The sequence below is a fragment of the Nyctereutes procyonoides genome, unplaced genomic scaffold (genome assembly GCF_905146905.1).
Source record: "Nyctereutes procyonoides isolate TBG_1078 unplaced genomic scaffold, NYPRO_anot_genome, whole genome shotgun sequence".
Taxonomy (NCBI): domain Eukaryota; kingdom Metazoa; phylum Chordata; class Mammalia; order Carnivora; family Canidae; genus Nyctereutes; species Nyctereutes procyonoides.
In genome coordinates, this window is record NW_026575036.1 from 11,891,611 (window position 1) to 11,909,603 (window position 17,993).

The 17,993-nt window shown below is 38.1% G+C and overlaps 1 protein-coding gene across 2 annotated transcripts in view; it reads left to right on the top strand.

Moving 5' to 3' along the window:
* The window catches only part of BMAL2 (basic helix-loop-helix ARNT like 2), a 118,579-nt gene that overhangs the window by 94,449 nt on the left and 6,137 nt on the right, over positions 1–17,993 (top strand). For both annotated transcript variants that reach the window (XM_055318736.1, XM_055318738.1), the window contains exon 14: positions 16,519–16,591. In XM_055318736.1, coding sequence (XP_055174711.1) covers positions 16,519–16,591 — 73 coding nt within the window. The remainder of the gene's footprint in view (positions 1–16,518; positions 16,592–17,993) is intronic.

The window sequence follows — 17,993 nt, forward strand, 5'->3', positions numbered from 1 at the left end:
TATTGTAAAGTTAAAGTCACTAAAACATTTCAGTACAATCCACAAATAGATTAATGGGAAAGAACAGATTTCAGAAATATTCCCAAACATATATGGGAATTTTATTATATGATAAAAGTGGCATTTCAAATCAGTGAGGGGAAATAGATTAAACAACTAAGAGCATTATAATAACTCTATAACCAATGGGGGGGGGCGGAAAGCTGAACACCAACTTTATTCTTTATATTAAAATAAATTTCAGATAAACCAAAGATTTCAAAGTAAAATTTAAAAACTATAGAAGTATTTCAAGAACAGAGATATGAACTCTTATAATCTTAGTTTGAAAAGTCCTTTCTGGGATGCCTGGGTGGCTCAGCAGCTAAGCTGATCAGCCCAGGGTGTGATCCTGGAGGCCCACATCGGGCACCCTACATGGAGCCTGCTTCTTTCTCTGCCTATGTCTCTGCGCGCCTCTCTCTCTCTCTCTCTCTCATGAATAAATAAAATCTTAAAAAAAGAAAAAAGGAAAGTCCTTTTTAAGCATCATACAAAATCCAGAATTCATAAAGAAAAAAGTTGATAAATTATATAAAAACTCAAAACTTAAGCGTAATAGCCATTATGACAAAGGTCAAATAGTAAATTGCAGGAAATATATGTTTCATATGATAAAATGAACTTAATATATCTTACTATATGAAGTTTTATAGTATAAAGAATAAATTAAACTAAACTTTATAAATTTTATAATTTTATTAGCTTTTATTTATATTAAACTTTATATAGGATATAAAGTTATTAAGTAATTTTTAAAAAGAACCCAATAAAAAGAGAATAGAATAGAAAAAATTGTAAATGGTACTGAGCCTTCAACAGTTGCTCAACCCCCACTGGGTATTGTATGTAAGTGGTGAATCACTGAATCCTACTCTAGAAACCAATATTACACTGTATGTTAACCTCCTAAAATTAAAACAAAAACAAAAAACAATTGCTCAACCCTACTCACAGTTACAAATATATACAGCTGACCCTTGAACAACATGGGAGTTGAGGACATAATCCACTCCCCCAAATATCTTCATATAACTTCTAAAATTTAAATACTAATAGTCTACTGTCGACTAGAAGTCTTACCAATAATGTAGATAGTAAATTAACACATATTTTGTATATGTATTATATATATAGTCGTACAATAAAGTAAGCTAGAGAAAAATCATAAGGAAAAGATTCTCTTCCAAGATTGTGACATAAGACGACCCTGAATTCATCTCTGCTACACACACATACCAAATCTACACCTATTTATAGAGCAGTTTCTCCTGAAGAAGAACTAAAGGCTGACTGAACAGCTTCTGTACAATTGAAGATATAGAGACTACAGAAAGAATAGCAAGAAAAATACAGACACGGTAACAAAGGCAATCCCTACCCTTGACACTGCAAATAGCAGTGGGAAGAGATCGTGCTGAGGGACTAGAAGCAGATTTGTCTGCCATGGGGCATACACAAATAAGCCACCATTTAGAAGAGCAACTAGAATCTACAGGAACCAGCCTTGAACTTTATCCAATAGCAAGGGAGCTCCTGGAACTCCAGGTCAGAGGGGCTAGCTGCCACAGCTTATAGTCCCCCTCTACCTAGAGAGTGTGGATGGGAGCAGGGTCCTATATGCAGCATCCTAGCTGGCCTGTTTCTTCAGTGAGCTTCATGCCCCTAGCCCACACCAGCCCTGCTGTCCCAGCAAGGTGGTCTCAGTATAGCACATACCAGGTCAGTGCTCACTATAGCTCCAGCTGTCTTGCAAAGGTGATACAGGTACAAAGTACCCTAGAATATTCCAGGCCTGAACCACTTCACTTCCACATGACCTCTGGTGCAGAGCACTCTGGGACCACCTGGCTCATGCCTGCATTATCCAGATGCTCCATCAGGGTGCTCCTCTTCACAATGTGCTCCAGAACCCTCAGGCTCAGCCCTGCCTAATTTCCAGCCATTCTACCAGGCTTCTCTCTATGTGGAGAGCCCCAGAAACCCCCAGTTTATACTGCCGCATCTCTGCTGTCCTGCCAGGGCACCCTCTGTGCAAGGAGCACTGGGACTCTACTGACCTGTGACCACTTCAGCTCCAGCTCCCACCAGGGCAGCCCTAGCATAGAGTGCCCTGGGATCCCCACCCATGCCACCCCAGGTCTAGCCAGTCAGCAAAAGTTACCAGGTTCTTAGTCTACATAGAGGACAACCTTACACAAGCCCATTTTCTCAAGTTTAGGAGAAGTAGCTATTCCACTTAATTCATGGAAACAAAAACATTAAGTCAGTCAAAATGAGAAGAAAGAAATATGCACCAAATAAAACAAGACAAAACCCTAGAAAAAAATAAATAGAGATAGCCAATCTATCTGATAAAGAATTCAAAGTATTGGTCACAAAGTTACTCACTGGATTAGAGAGAAGAGTGGATGAACTTAGTGAGAATTTCAACAAATCAATAGAAAATATTAAAATAATCAGGATTGAAGAATACAGTGACTGAAATGAAAAATACAAAAGAGGGAATCAATATACATTAGCATATACAGAAGAATGGATCACTAATTTTGAAGACCAGATAATGGAAAGCATCCAAGCCGAACGGCAAAAAGAAAAGATTTTAAAAATAAGGATGGGTTGGGACACCTGGGTGGCTCAGTGGTTGAGCATCTGCCTTTGGCTTAGGGCATGATCCTGGAGGCCCAGGATCAAGTCCCACATCAGGCTCCCTGCATGGAGCCTGCTTCTTCCTCTGCCTGTCTCTGCCTCTGTGTCTCTCATGAATGAATGGGTAAAATCGTTAAAAAAAAAAAATGACGGGTTAAGACAATATCAAGTGAACAAATATTTGCATCATAAGAATCCCAGAAGAAGAAGAAGAGAGAGAAGTGGGCAGAAAACTTATTTGAAGACACAGTAACTGAAAACTTCCCTAGCCTGGGGAAGCAAACAGACACCCAGGTTAAGGAGGCAAACAAACAAAAATCCTCAAACAAGATAAACCCAAGGAAGTCCACAGCATGAGGGAGTATCTTCAGTTTTTGACAATTATTAAGAGAGGATTTTAAAAGCAGCAGAGAGTGGCAACTAGAAATGTATAAGGGAACTCCATTAAACTATCAGCTGATTTTTCAGCAGACAATTTCCAGGCCAGAAGGGAGTGGTAGGGTATATTCAAAGGGCTGAAAGGAAAAAATCTACAACTAAGAATATTCTACCCAGCAAGATTATCATTAAGAATTAAGGAGAGAGGGGCAGTAGGGTGGCTCAGTCATTGAGCATCTGCCTTTGGCTCAAGTTGTAATCCCAAGGTCCTGGGATTGAGTCCTGTATCAGGCTTCCCAAGCAGGGAGCCTACTTCTTTCCCTGCCTCTGCCTCTCTTTATGTTTCTCATGAGTAAATAATTAAAATCTTAAAAAAAATAATTAAGGAGAAATAAGAGTTCTCCAAATACAAGTTAAAAGATTTCACTGCCACTAAACTGGCCTAACTTGAAATGTTAAAGAGAATTCTTTTATCAGAAAAGGCTATAGTAGAAAATTATGAAAGGAAAAAATTTCACTGGTTAAAAAATATACACAAGGTCATAGATCAACCACTTATAAAGCTAGTATGATGGTTAAACAAAAGTAATAAAATCAGTTATAGCAACAAAAATTAAGATATATAAAATTAAAAAGTATAAAATATGCTTTGGGATTTTCCATATATAGAGTATCATGTCATCTGTGAAGAGTGAGAGTTTGACTTCTTTGCTGATTTGGATGTCTTTTATTTCTTTTTGTTTTCTGATTGTTGAGGTTAGGACTATGTTGAACAGTAGTGGTGAGGGTGGACATCTTTGTCAGGTTCCTGACCTTAAGGGAAAGCTCTCAGGTTTTCCCCATTAAGAACAATATTCACGGTAGGCTTCTCATATTTGGCTTTTATGATATTGAGGTATATTCCCTCCATCCCTACACTGTTAAGAGTTTTAATCAAGAAAGGATGCTGTACTTTGTCAGATGCTTCTTCTGCATCTATTGAGAGGATCATATGGTATTTGTCTTTTCTTTTATTACTGTAATGTATCACATTGATTGATTTGCAGATGTTGAACCAGCCTTGCAGCCCAGAAATAAATCCCACTTGGTCATGATGAAGAATCCTTTTAATGTACTGTTAGATCCTATTGGCTAGTACATTGGTGAGAATTTTTGCACCTGTGTTCATCAGGGATATTGATCTCTAATTCTCTTTTTGGTGGGGACTTTGTCTGGTTTTGGGATCAAGGTAATGCTGGGCTCATACAAAGAGTTTGGAAGTTTTCCTTCCATTTCTATTTTTGAAACAGCTTGAGAAGAATAGGTATTACCTTTTCTTTAAGTGTTTGGTGGAGGGCAGCCCGGGTGGCTCAGCAGTTTAGCACCACCTTCAGCTCAGGGCCTGATCCTAGAGACCCGAGATCAAGTCCCATGTCAGGCTCCCTGCATGGAGCCTGTTTCTCCCTCTGCCTGTGTCTCTGCGCCTCTCTCTCTCTCTCTCTCTCTCTCGTGTGTGTGTGTGTGTGTGTGTGTGTGTGTGTGTGTGTCTCATGAATAAATAAAATCTTTAAAAAAAAATAAATGTTTGGTAGAATTCTGCTAGAAAGCCATCCAGCCCTGGACTCTTTGTTGGGAGATTTTTGATCACTTCTTCTGTTTTCTTGCTGGTTATGGGTCTGTGCAGGTTTTCTATTTCTTCCTGTTTCAGTTTTGGTAGTTTATATGTCTCTAGGAATGCATCCATTTCTTCCAGATTGCTTAATTTATTGATATTGCTCATAATATGTTCTTATAATTGTTGATTGTGATCTCTCCTCTTTCATTCATGATTCTATTTATTTGAATCCTTTCTCTTTTCCTTTTGGTAAGTTTTAAAGCAGCTCAGGACAAGAGGTCAATAACCTACAAGGGTAGAAACCTATCCACAGAGACCTGGCTGGACAGAAAGGATTGGTATGATATATTCAGGGTGCTAAATGAGAAAACCATGCAGCCAAGAATACTTATCCAGCTGTCATTGAAAATAGAAAGAGATAAAAAGCTTCCAGGATAACAGATACTAAAAGAATTTGTGACCACCAAACCAGTCCTACAGGAAATATGAAAAGATATCCTTTAAGCCAAGAGAGAGCCCAAAAGTAACAGACCAGAAAGAAATAGAGAAAATATTCAGAAAAGTGACCTTACAGGTAATACAATGGGTGCTAAGTTCATATCTTTCAATAGTTACTCTGAATGTAAATGGGCTAAATGCTCCAATCAAAAGACACGGGGTTATCAAGATTGGATTAAAAAAGCAAGAACCATTGAAATACTGTCTGCAAGAGACTCATTTTAGCTTCAAAGACACCTTCAAATTGAAAGTGAGGGAGGGGGATCCCTGGGTGGCTCAGCGATTTGGCCCCTGCCTTTGGCCCAGGGCACGATCCTGGTGTCCCGGGATCAGGTCCCGCCATCGGGCTCCCAGCGTGGAGCCTGCTTCTCCCTCTTCCTGTGTCTCTGCCTCTCTTTCTTTCTATCATGAATAAATAAATCTTTAAAAAAAAAAGTGAGGGAGGTGGAAAACCATTTATCATGCTAATGGACATCAAAAAAAAGATAAGGTAGCAATCTTTATATCAGACAAATTAGATTTTAAACCATAGGCTGTAATAAGAGATGAAGAAGGATACTATATCTTAATTAAAGGGTCTATCCAACAAGATCTAATAATTGTAAATTTTTATGTCCTAACATGGGAGTGGCCAGTTATATAAGCCAATTAATAACAAAATTAAATAAGCACATTGATAATAATACAATAGTAGGGGACTTTAACACCCCACTCACTGCAATGGATAGATAATCTAAGCAGAAGATCAACAAGGAAACAAAGGCTTTGAATGACACACTGGACCAGATGGACTTCACAGATATATTTAGAACATTCCATCCTAAGGCAACAGAATACACATTCTTCCCAAGTGCACGAAGAACATTCTCCAGAATAGATTACATGCTGGGTCACAAATCAGGTCTCAGTCAGTACAAAAAGACTGGGATCATTCCATGCATATTTCCAGACCACAATGCTTTGAAACTGGAACTCAATCATAAGAGGAAATTTGGAAAGAACTCAAATTCGTGGAGGTTAAAGAGCATCCTACTAAAGCATGAATGGGCCAACCAGGAAATTTAAATTTTTTTTTTAATTCATGGAAACAGGGCAGCCCAGGTGGCTCAGCGATTTAGCACCACTTTCAGCCCAGGGCCTGATCCTAGAGACCCAGGATCGAGTCCCACATCAGGCTCCCTGCGTGGAGCCTGCTTCTCCCTCTGCCTGTGTCTCTGCCTCTCTCTCTCTCTCTGCCTCTCATGAATAAATAAATAAAATCTTTTTTAAAAATTTCATGGAAACAAATGAAAATGAAAACACAACTGTTCAAAACCTTTGGGTTGCAGCAAAGGCAGTCCTAAGAGGGAAGTATATAGCAATACAGGCCTTTCTCAAGAAACAAGAAAGGTGGGCAAGATGGCGGAAGAGCAGGGTCCCCAAATCGCCTGTCCCCACCAAATTACCTAGATAACCTTCAAACCATCCTGAAAATCTACGAATTCGGCCTGAGATTTAAAGAGAGACCAGCTGGAACGCTACAGTGAGAAGAGTTCGCGCTTCTATCAAGGTCAGGAAGACGGGGAAAAAGAAATAAAGAAACAAAAGGCCTCCGAGGGGGAGGGGCCCCGCGAGGAGCCGGGCTGAGGCCGGGGCGAGTGTCCCCAGGACAGGAGAGCCCCGTCCCGGAGGAGCAGGAGCTGCACCAACCTTCCCGGGCGGGCGGAAAGGGGCTCGCAGGGAGTTGGAGCAGGACCCAGGAGGGCGGGGATGCCCTCGGGCTCCCGGGGACACTAACAGACACCTGCGCCCCGGGAGAGTGCTCCGAGCTCCCTAAGGGCTGCAGCGCGCACGGCGGGGCCGGAGCAGCTCGGAGGGGCTCGGGCGGCGGCTCCGGGGAGGGGGCTGCGGGGCGGGAGCGCGAATCCACCAGCGCAGGCCCCGGAGCACAGGGCGCCGGGACACAGCCCAGGATCCGGCCTCCCCCGGGACAGGCAGAGGCCGGGAGGGCCCAGGACAGCAAGGACGCTCCTGCCCCGAGCTGAGCAGATCAGAGGCCCCGCCCCGGAGCCTCCAGGCCCTGCAGACTGAGAGCCTCGGAGTCACTGCGGGGGCTGAATCCAGGCTTCCAGAGCTGCCATCGCAACTGCGGCTGTTCCTCCTGGGGCCTCACGGGGTAAACAACCCCCACTGAGCCCTGCAGCAGGCAGGGGCAGAGCAGCTCCCCCCAAGTGCTAACACCTGAAAATCAGCACAGCAGGCCCCTCCCCCAGAAGACCAGCTGGACGGACCAGTTCCAGGGGAAGTCAAGGGACTTAATGTATACAGATTCAGAAGATACTCCCCCGTGTTTTTTTTTTGTTTTTTTTCTTTTCTTTTTGATTTCTGATTGCTTCACCCACCCCCCCTTTTTTCACCTTTCTTTCTTTTTCTTTCTCTTTTTCTTCTCTTTTTTTCTTTTTCTCTTTTCTTTCCTTCTCTCTCTTTCTCTCCTTTTCCCAATACAACTTGTTTTTGGCCACTCTGCACTGAGCAAAATGACGAGAAGGAAAACCTCACCTCAAAAGAAAGAATCAGAAACAGCCCACTCTCCCACAGAGTTACAAAATCTGGATTACAATTCAATGTCAGAAAGCCAATTCAGAAGCACTATTCTACAGCTACTGGTGGCTCTAGAAAAAAGCATTAAGGACTCACGAGACTTCATGACTGCAGAATTTAGATCCAATCAGGCAGAAATTAAAAATCAATTGAATGAGATGCAATCCAAACTAGAAGTCCTAACGACGAGGGTTAACGAGGTGGAAGAATGAGTGAGTGACATAGAAGACAAGTTAATGGCAAAGAGGGAAACTGAGGAAAAAAGAGATAAACAATTAAAGGACCATGAAGACAGATTAAGGGAAATAAATGACAGCCTAAGGAAGAAAAACCTACGTTTAATTGGGGTTCCCAAGGGCGCCGAAAGGGACAGAGGGCCAGAATATGTATTTGAACAAATCCTAGCTGAAAACTTTCCCAATCTGGGAAGGGAAACAGGCATTCAGATCCAGGAAATAGAGAGATCCCCCCCTAAAATCAATAAAAACCGTTCAACACCTCGACATTTAATAGTGAAGCTTGCAAATTCCAAAGATAAAGAGAAGATCCTTAAAGCAGCAAGAGACAAGAAGTCCCTGACTTTCATGGGGAGGAATATTAGGGTAACAGCAGACCTCTCCACAGAGACCTGGCAGGCCAGAAAGGGCTGGCAGGATATATTCAGGGTCCTAAATGAGAAGAACATGCAACCAAGAATACTTTATCCAGCAAGGCTCTCATTCAAAATGGAAGGAGAGATAAAGAGCTTCCGAGACAGGCAGGAACTGAAAGAATATGTGACCTCCAAACCAGCTCTGCAAGAAATTTTAAGGGGGACTCTTAAAATTCCCCTTTAAGAAGAAGTTCAGTGGAACAATCCACAAAGACAAGGACTAAATAGATATCATGATGACACTAAACTCATATCTGTCAATAGTAACTCTGAACGTGAATGGGCTTAATGACCCCATCAAAAGGCGCAGGGTTTCAGACTGGATAAAAAAGCAGGACCCATCTATTTGCTGTCTACAGGAGACTCATTTTAGACAGAAGGACACCTACAACCTGAAAATAAAAGGTTGGAGAACCATTTACCATTCAAATGGTTCTCAAAATATACCCTAAAAACTACAGAACACTTCTGAAAGAAATTGAGGAAGACACAAAGAGATGGAAAAATATTCCATGCTCATGGATTGGCAGAATTAATATTGTGAAAATGTCAATGTTACCCAGGGCAATTTACACGTATAATGCAATCCCTATCAAAATACCATGGACTTTCTTCAGAGACTTAGAACAAATTATTTTAAGATTTGTGTGGAATCAGAAAAGACCCCGAACAGCCAGGGGAATTTTAAAAAAGAAAACCATATCTGGGGGCATCACAATGCTAGATTTCAGGTTGTACTACAAAGCTGTGGTCATCAAGACAGTGTGGTACTGGCACAAAAACAGACACATAGATCAATGGAACAGAATAGAGAACCCAGAAGTGGACCCTGAACTTTATGGTCAACTAATATTCGATAAAGGAGGAAAGACGATCCACTGGAAGAAAGACAGTCTCTTCAATAAATGGTACTGGGAAAATTGGACATCCACATGCAGAAGAATGAAACTGGACCACTCTCTTGCACCATACACAAAGATAAACTCAAAATGGATGAAAGATCTAAATGTGAGACAAGATTCCATCAAAATCCTAGAGGAGAACTCAGACAACACCCTTTTTGAACTTGGCCACAGTAACCGGAGAAGGACAAACAGTGTATGTTCTCATTCATTTGGGGAATATGAATAATAGTGAAAGGGAATATAAGGGAAGGGAGAAGAAATGTGTGAGAAATATCAGAAAGGGAGACAGAACATAAAGACTTCTAACTCTGGGAAATGAACCAGGGGTGGTGGAGGGGGAGGAGGGCAGGGGGTGGGGGTGAATGGGTGACGGGCACTGAGGGGTACACTTGACGGGATGAGCACTGGGTGTTATTCTGTATGTTGGTAAATTGAACACCAATAAAAATTAATTTATAAAAAAATTTATACACCTATGCAATAAAACATTAATCAAATAGAAAAAAAAAAAGAAACAAGAAAGGTCTCAGATACACAACCCTACTTTATACCTAAAGGCACTAGAGAAAGAACAGGAAATAAAGCCTAAATCCAGCAGGAGAATAGAAATAATGAAGATTAAAGCAGAAATCAATGAAATAGAAACCAAAAGAAGAGTAGAACAGATCAACAACACTAATTGCTGGTTCTTTGAAAGAATTAATAAGATTGATAAACCCCTGGCCAGACTTAGCAACAGCAGTTCTAAGAAGGAAGTTTACAGTGACACAGGCCTACCTCAAAAAACAAGAAAAATCTCAAACAATGTAACCTTCCATATAAAGGAGCCAAAAAAGAAGGACAAAATGCAAAGTTAGTATAAGGAAAGAAATAATAAAAACCAGTGTGGAAATAAATGAAATAGAGACTTAAAAATCAAAAGATCAGTGGAACTAAGAATTGGTTCTTTAGAAAGATAAACAAAATTGATAAATCATTAGCCAGACTCAACAAAAAAGAGAGGTCTCAAAATTAAAAATAAAAGAGAAGTTGCAACCTACACTGCAGAGGATTATAAGAAACTACTGTGAAAAATTATATGCCAATCAACTGAATAACCTAGAAGAAATAGATAAATTCCCAGAAACATACAGTCTTACAAACTGAATCAGGAAGAAATAGAAAATCTGAACAGATCCATTACTAGTAATAAAATGGAATCGTGATCAACAAAATCTCAACAAATAAAAGTCCAAGACCAGATGGATTCACAGGTGAATTCTACCAAATGTTTAAAGAATTGTTAATACCTACTCCCTTCAAGCTATTCCAAAAAAATAGAAAAGAACGTTTCCAAGTTTATTCTATGAGGCTGGCATTACACTCATACCAAAGCAAAACAAGACAGACATTATAAAAAACAAAACGAAACCCTATATGGCAGTATCTCTGATAAACATAGATGCAGAAATCCTCAGAAAAGAATTAGCAAACCACATTCAAAAATGCATTAAAAGGATCATTGAGCATGATCAAGTGGGATTTATTCCAGATGTAGGGATAGCTCGATATTTGCAAACTGATGTATTTGATACACCACAATAACAAAATGAATATGGAAATCACATGATCATCTTAATAGATACAGATAAAGCATTTGGGAAAACTCAACATCCATTTATGCAAAAAAAAAATCCAACAAAGTGGGTTTAGAAGGTACATACCTCAACATAAATAAAAGCCATATATGAAAAAAACAGAATGGACATTACACTCAATGGTGAAAAACTAGAGCTTTTTCTCTAAGACCAAGAACAATAACATCCCCTCTCACCACTTTTATTCAACATAGAACTGGGAGTTCTAACCATAACTATCAGACAAGAAAAAGAATAAAAGGCATCCAAACTGGTAAGGATAAAGTAAAACAGTTACTTCTTGCTGTTGACATAGAACCATACATATAAAACACTAAAAACTCTACCAAAAAACTAGGAAAATAAGTGGATTCAGTAAGTTGTGAGATACAAAAATCAATATATGGAAGCCTGTTGTTTCTATATGCTAATAAAGTAGCAGAAAGAAATTAAGCAAGCAATTCTGTTTACAATTACACTTAATAAAATACCTAGCAATAAACTAAGGAGATTAAAGTTCTGTACCTGAGAAGTACAAAATACTGATGAAAGAAATTGAAGACACAGACAAATGGAAAGACATACTATGCTCATGGATTGGAAAAATATAAAAATGCCCATCCTATCCGAAGCAATCTACAGATTCAATATAATCCCTATTAAAATACAAATAGCATTTTTCGTACAACTAAAACCCTGAAATTTGTATGAAACCACAAAAGTTTCCAAATAGCCAAAGCAATCTTGAGAAGAACAAACCTGGAGGTATCACAGTATCAAATTTCAAGATATATTCTAAATCATAAAAAATTATGATATTGGCACAAATTTAGACACATAGATCAATAGAACAGAAGAGAGCCCAGAAATAAACCCATGATTATATGGTCAATTAATCTGTAAAAAAGGAGGGAAGAACATGCAATGGGAAAGGACAGTCTCTTTAATAAACAGTGCTGGGAAAACTGGATAGCTACATGCAAAAGAACTTATACCATACACAAAAATAAATTTGAAATAGATTAGAGACCTAAATATGAGAACTAAAACCTTAAAATTTCTAGGGAAAAAAAAGGCAGTAATCTCTTGGACACTGACCTTAGCAACATTTTCTAGATATGTCTTCTGAGGTAAGGGAAACAAAAACAAATACTACTGGAATTACATCAAAATAAAAAGGTTTTATACAGCAAAGGAAAGCATCAACAAAACTAAAAGGTAACCTACAGAATAGGAGACAATATTTGCAACTACTTCATCTCATAACAGCTTAATACCCAAAATAAAGAATGTATACAACTCAACATCAAAAAGACCCTAAACACCACAATTTAAAAATGGGCAGAGGAAACATGAGAGACTCCTAACTCTGGGAAACAAAGGGTAGTGGAAAGGGAGGTGGGCAGGGGAATAGGGTAACTGGGTGACAGGCACTGAGGAGGGCACTTGATGGGATGAGCACTGGGTGCTATACTAGATGTTGGCAAATAGAACTTCAATTTAAAAATAAATAAATAAATAAAATAAAAAATAAAATAAAAAAATAGAAAAAAAAAACGGGCAGAGGATCTGAATACACATTCTCCAAAGAACACATACAGATGGCCAATAGATACATGTAAAGATGCTCAACATCACTCGTCATCAGGGAAAGGCAAATCAAAACCACAATGAGATATCACCTCACACCTGTCAGAATGGCTAAAAATCAAAAGACAAGAAATAGCAGGTTTTGGGGAGAATGTGGAGAAAAAGCAGCCCACATGCATGGTTGGTGGGAATGTAAATTGGTGCATCCATCATGGAAAATAGCATAGAGGTTCCTCAAAGAATTAAAAATAGAAATACCACCTGAGTGGCTCAATCAGTTAAGTGTCTGACTCATGGTTTCAGCTCAGGCCATGATCTCAGGATTGGGAGACCGAGCTGTCAATGAACTCTGTGCTCAGCCGGTAGTCTTTTTTTTTTTTAATAAAAATGTTTTAAAAGATTTTATTTATTCATGAGAGACACAGAGAGCGAGGCAGAGACACAGACAGAGGGAGAAGCAGGCTCCATGCAGGGAGCCTGATGTGGGACTCGATCCCAGGACTCCAGGACCACGCCCTGAGCCAAAGGCAGACACTCAACCGCTGAGCCACCCAGGCGTCCCAGCAAGGAATCTTCTGGAGATTCTCTCCCTCGCCCTTCACCCCACTAGCACACACACTTTGTCTCTCAAATAAAATCTTTAAAAATAGAAATACCTATATATGATCTGTTAATTCCATTGCTGAGTAATTACCCAAAGAAAATGTAAGCACTAATTTGAAAGGATCTGTGCACCCTATGTTTATTGCACCATTAATGATAGCCAAATATGGAAACAACCTAAGTGTCCATTGATAGATGAATGGATAAAGAAGTGTTGCAATAGTGTTTACACAGTGGCAGTATTCTGAGCAATGAGGTTTGTCTGAGGTGCAATTATTGCTAAGAAGTAGCATGTGTGCGTGTGTGCGCACACACACGATATTACTCAGCCATAAAAAAGGAATGAGGTCTTGCCACTTACATCATCATGGACTTAGAGGTTGCATACTGAGTGAAATAAGTCTGACAGAAATACCACAGGATTTCACTTATATGTGGAGTCTAAAAAATTAACAAAAAGCAGAAACAGACCCATAAATACATAGAACTGATGGTTACCAGAGAACAGGAGTGTGGGGAGGATGGGTAAAATGGGTGAAAGGAAGTGGGAGGTACAGGCTTCCAGTTACAGTATTAATAAGTCAATGGAAAAAAAGGTACATAGAGAGTATAGTCAATGGTATTGTAATAACATTAGTGACAGATTGGAACCACACTTGTGGTGAGCACAGCATAATGTATAAAGTTGTTGGAGAACTGTGTCGTATGCCTGAAACTAGTGTAACATTGTGTGTCAACTATACTTCAATGTAAAAGATGATAAACAAAAAATATACTTACAGTACTGTATTTATCAAAGAAAATTCATGTATAAGTGGACCCATACAGTTCAATCCCATGTTGGTCAAGGGTCAACTTTATATATAAAATTAAACAAGGTGATGAGGTTTTTCATTTATAAGATTGTCAAAGATTTGAAAGTTTGATAATACTCAGTATGGGTGAGTGACTGTGGGAGTAAACAGTGGGAAATAGTTTTTTTTAATTAATAAGTCAATACAAATACTCTGGAGGGCGATATGATGATACCTATTAAAAAATGTAAATGGTTATAGTCTTAGACTCAAATTCTACCCCAGGAGCAAATATTCTTACACAACTGTTCAAAGGTTGATGAATAAGACCTTTCATTGCATGCTTGTTTACAGTAGTGATTTAAATATTTATCATAGCCACAACTTGTTATGGCATACCCATACAACAGAGTATTGTGCAACTGTTAAGAATTAGGTAGTTCTATTTATACTAATATAGAAAGCTCTTTAAAATATGTGGTTAATAGCACAGGAATTGAACAAAAGAATAGTATGTATAATAACATTTGTATAAGAAAAGAGAGAGGAGTTTATATATGTGAATATGTGTATACACAGGCTCATAATTGCCCATCTAAAACCCTTGAGACCAGATATGCCTTGAACATAGAATTTCTTTGGATCTTAGATCGTGTTTTGGAATTTATTTTTCTTTAAGAGAACAATTAGTTATCTCATGGGCAGCATCCCATAAACCAATTAGTATTTATGCTTTGAGAAGTATTTACAGATTAAATGGTAAAATGTGTGGGAGAAGAGAAGAGTTTGAGGTATATATATTAAATAAGATTTGGGAACGAATTATTGAAGCTGATTGGTGGATATATGCTCTTTCATTTTATTATCTAATTTTATATCTTTTTGCAGTTTTCCGTAAAAAAGCTTAAAGATATTTCTAAAGTGAATAGTTGTAAATACTGGCAGAGCAAAGTAGGATAAAACATTAGCCTCATTATCAGGTCAGATTTTGCTGAGTTCAGATCAATTCTGATTTTACTGCCACAAGAATTATGGAAAATCAGGTTTTTTTTTTTAATAATTATGGAAAATCAGTTTTCAAGGCATTTTGGATTTTGGAATTGTAAAGAACCTAAAACCCACAATCTATAACAATACAGAAAGCTGTTCAGACTAGTTGAGTCTGAGTCTTCTCATATTTACAACTAGGTGTTGAAGAGTGGGAGATATAGAAGAGGGAAGAAATTTTTGCTTTTTATTTTCTACCATTTTGTTAGTCTAATTTTGTTAAGTTCTCATATTAAAAAGTTTCCACTAAAGGAAATCATGGAGACATTTGTCATGTGACTACTGTATGTCCAATTTTATTGAATATTGAATACTTGCAATGTGCTATATGCTTTAAGTATTGAAAGTATTATAAATCATACACATAAGGATATGCACATAATCCATCACACACTTTGATCACAAATTTCTTTACAACACTTAATATGTAAAACTGGCCATAGCATAGGGTGTATTTTTAAATGCTTGAGTGTGTAGTTTGTACATTCTTGGCATTTAATCCTATACTGACTTTTGCTATAGGATCCAGGGTTCCTTCTAGATTTAAGGTTTTACAACTAAGTGACTTAAGTAATGGAAAACCTATCAGTGAGAGACAGTTTATCTTTTAATTGGAATAAAATATATATAGTATTTTTTTAAGATTTTATTTATTCATGAGACACACAAGGGCAGAGATATAGGCAGAGGGGGAAGCAGGCTCCCTGCAGGGAGCCCAGTGCAGGACTTGATCCCAGGATTCTGGAATCGTGACCTGAGCCAAAGGCAGATGCTGAACCACTGAGCTACCCAGGTGCCCCAAAGTTTAGTATTTGAACCGTTTTTAGGTATATAGTTCAGTAGGATTAAGTACATTTACATTGTGGTGTAATCACCACCACCATCCATCTCTAGAACTTTTTTCACCTTGCAAAACTGAAACTCCCATGAAACTATGATGTCCATTTCCCTCTCCCCTTAGTCCCTGGCAATCACCAGCCTACTTTCTCGGTCTCTGAATTTGACTACTCTGAGTAGTTCATATGAATGAATCCTATTGTATTTGTCCTTCTGTGCTACTGTCAAAGTCTTGAAGAGACCAGTATTATTATATTAGGTCTTGAAGCGATTAAAGTGTAGGATATTGTTTACATTGTTTTGGGGTTTGTTGATTTTTCTACCTGGGGATAACTTATAGTAAAAACAGGACACATTTTTCACTGAAATAGGCAGGATGTTAGGAAAATTTCTTTATTCTTGGTTCTGTTATTTATATGGAATTGATAAGGAACAGAATCTTGATGTGAATGCCTACTTTGAACTGCTATTTATTAATCCATTACTTTACCACATGCTTTATTAAGACAGACAACATGATTTACCTAAGAGCTCTTAGCTCAGAGTTTTAGGTTTCTATTGACCACAGGGTGTTTTTCAACAATCCATAGTAGAAAAATAAGCATGGTACTGAATAGGTTGTCTAATTATGAAAACTGTCCTGACCTTCAGTCTATTTTTCACTGTATTTTTAAAATCAGATTATAAGATAACTTTTCCTCTAAATACATAAATTTTTATGTGTCACTTTTTGAAGGTTACAGTCTCCTCTTGATGACTCAAGTCCAACAGATTTAATGAAAGATTCTTGTGCTATCAACTCCAGGAAAGTAAGTACAATAAGTAATAATACACATGAAATAAGTGGGTGAAATTTGTTCCTTCTTAATTATTTCCCTTGAGAAAAGATGCCATCCTATAAAGTGAACTCTTCCCATGTTTAAGAAACAGCATAGAATAGTGGTTGACAGAGAAGTTTCAGCACACTTACTATCTGGGTCCATGTTGTGACTTTGACACTTACCGCTTGGTAACCTCAGGCTTGTTTTATAAACTTTGTGCCTCAATTTCCTCACCTGTTAAATAGGGGGTAGCAATAGCACCAAACTTAGAGTGGTGTGTGAATTACTTGATTTGATACAAAAAACAAAAACTTAATGCCTGGTACACAATATATGCTCAATATATGGTAGGTATTATATTATTTTAATGGGCCTCAGTTCAGTGGATTAAATGTACTCCTTATGGTCTGGAAAAAAATTTTAATACTGTTTAATACTTTGGACAAGTGTTACATACTATTTAACTCGGTTTAACAAATACTATTTATAATACATTGTTACATATACAAAATTGACTCAACATAGTGCTACGTATCTGGAACAGTCAAGTACAATAGAATTGTAAGGTATCTCAGAGAACAGCAGGATCTAAAGGAAGTCTATAAGTGGTCTAAAAAAATAGGAGAAAAGAGAAATCTGACCAGAGACAGAACATTGAAAAAAATGTTTTTATACAAATTTTGTCATGAGTCTTTTGGTCTAGTATTTAACTTCTACTCATACATTTAGTAAATGTTTACTAGGTATCAATTTTGTGCCAGACAATAGGCAAGAAGGAGGGAGTTAAGTCATTCCAACATAATCTCCAAGTAGTATACATTATGTAGACATTTTATAAATCAAGTTCATCAACTTAAGACAATACAGGTAAATATTGTACTTTTTCCCACTGAGCATTATTGCATTTATTTAGTGTTCAAAATAAACTTTTGTTTCATAAAACATAAAACTCAGATAATGGTTACCTTAGCTGAGGAGAAAAAGGGATGTGGTGAGAGGATAATTGCCACACTAATAAGTTGTCAGTAATATTACATTGATAAGCGATGTATGTTGATGAGCTACTGATTAACTATTTGCTTGGTCTGTAACTACGTAACAGTATATTAACTTTTTGGTAAAAGCCTCCAGTTTAATCCATTTCCTATTCCATAGCACTATTTCCCATTGTAGTTTCATGTGAGACACAGTTTCACCATCATTTTTCTTAAAAACAAGCAGCTTTTCCTTCTTAATCTAAAACTTGTCCTTCTAGTATGTGCAATTCATTTATAGTTATAACGAATGTGAACTATGGAGTCAGGTGGATGGGTTAGAATAATGGTCCCAACACTTGGGCAAGCTATTAGCTTCTTTAGCCCTTAGATTCTTGACCTCACAACATTTGAAA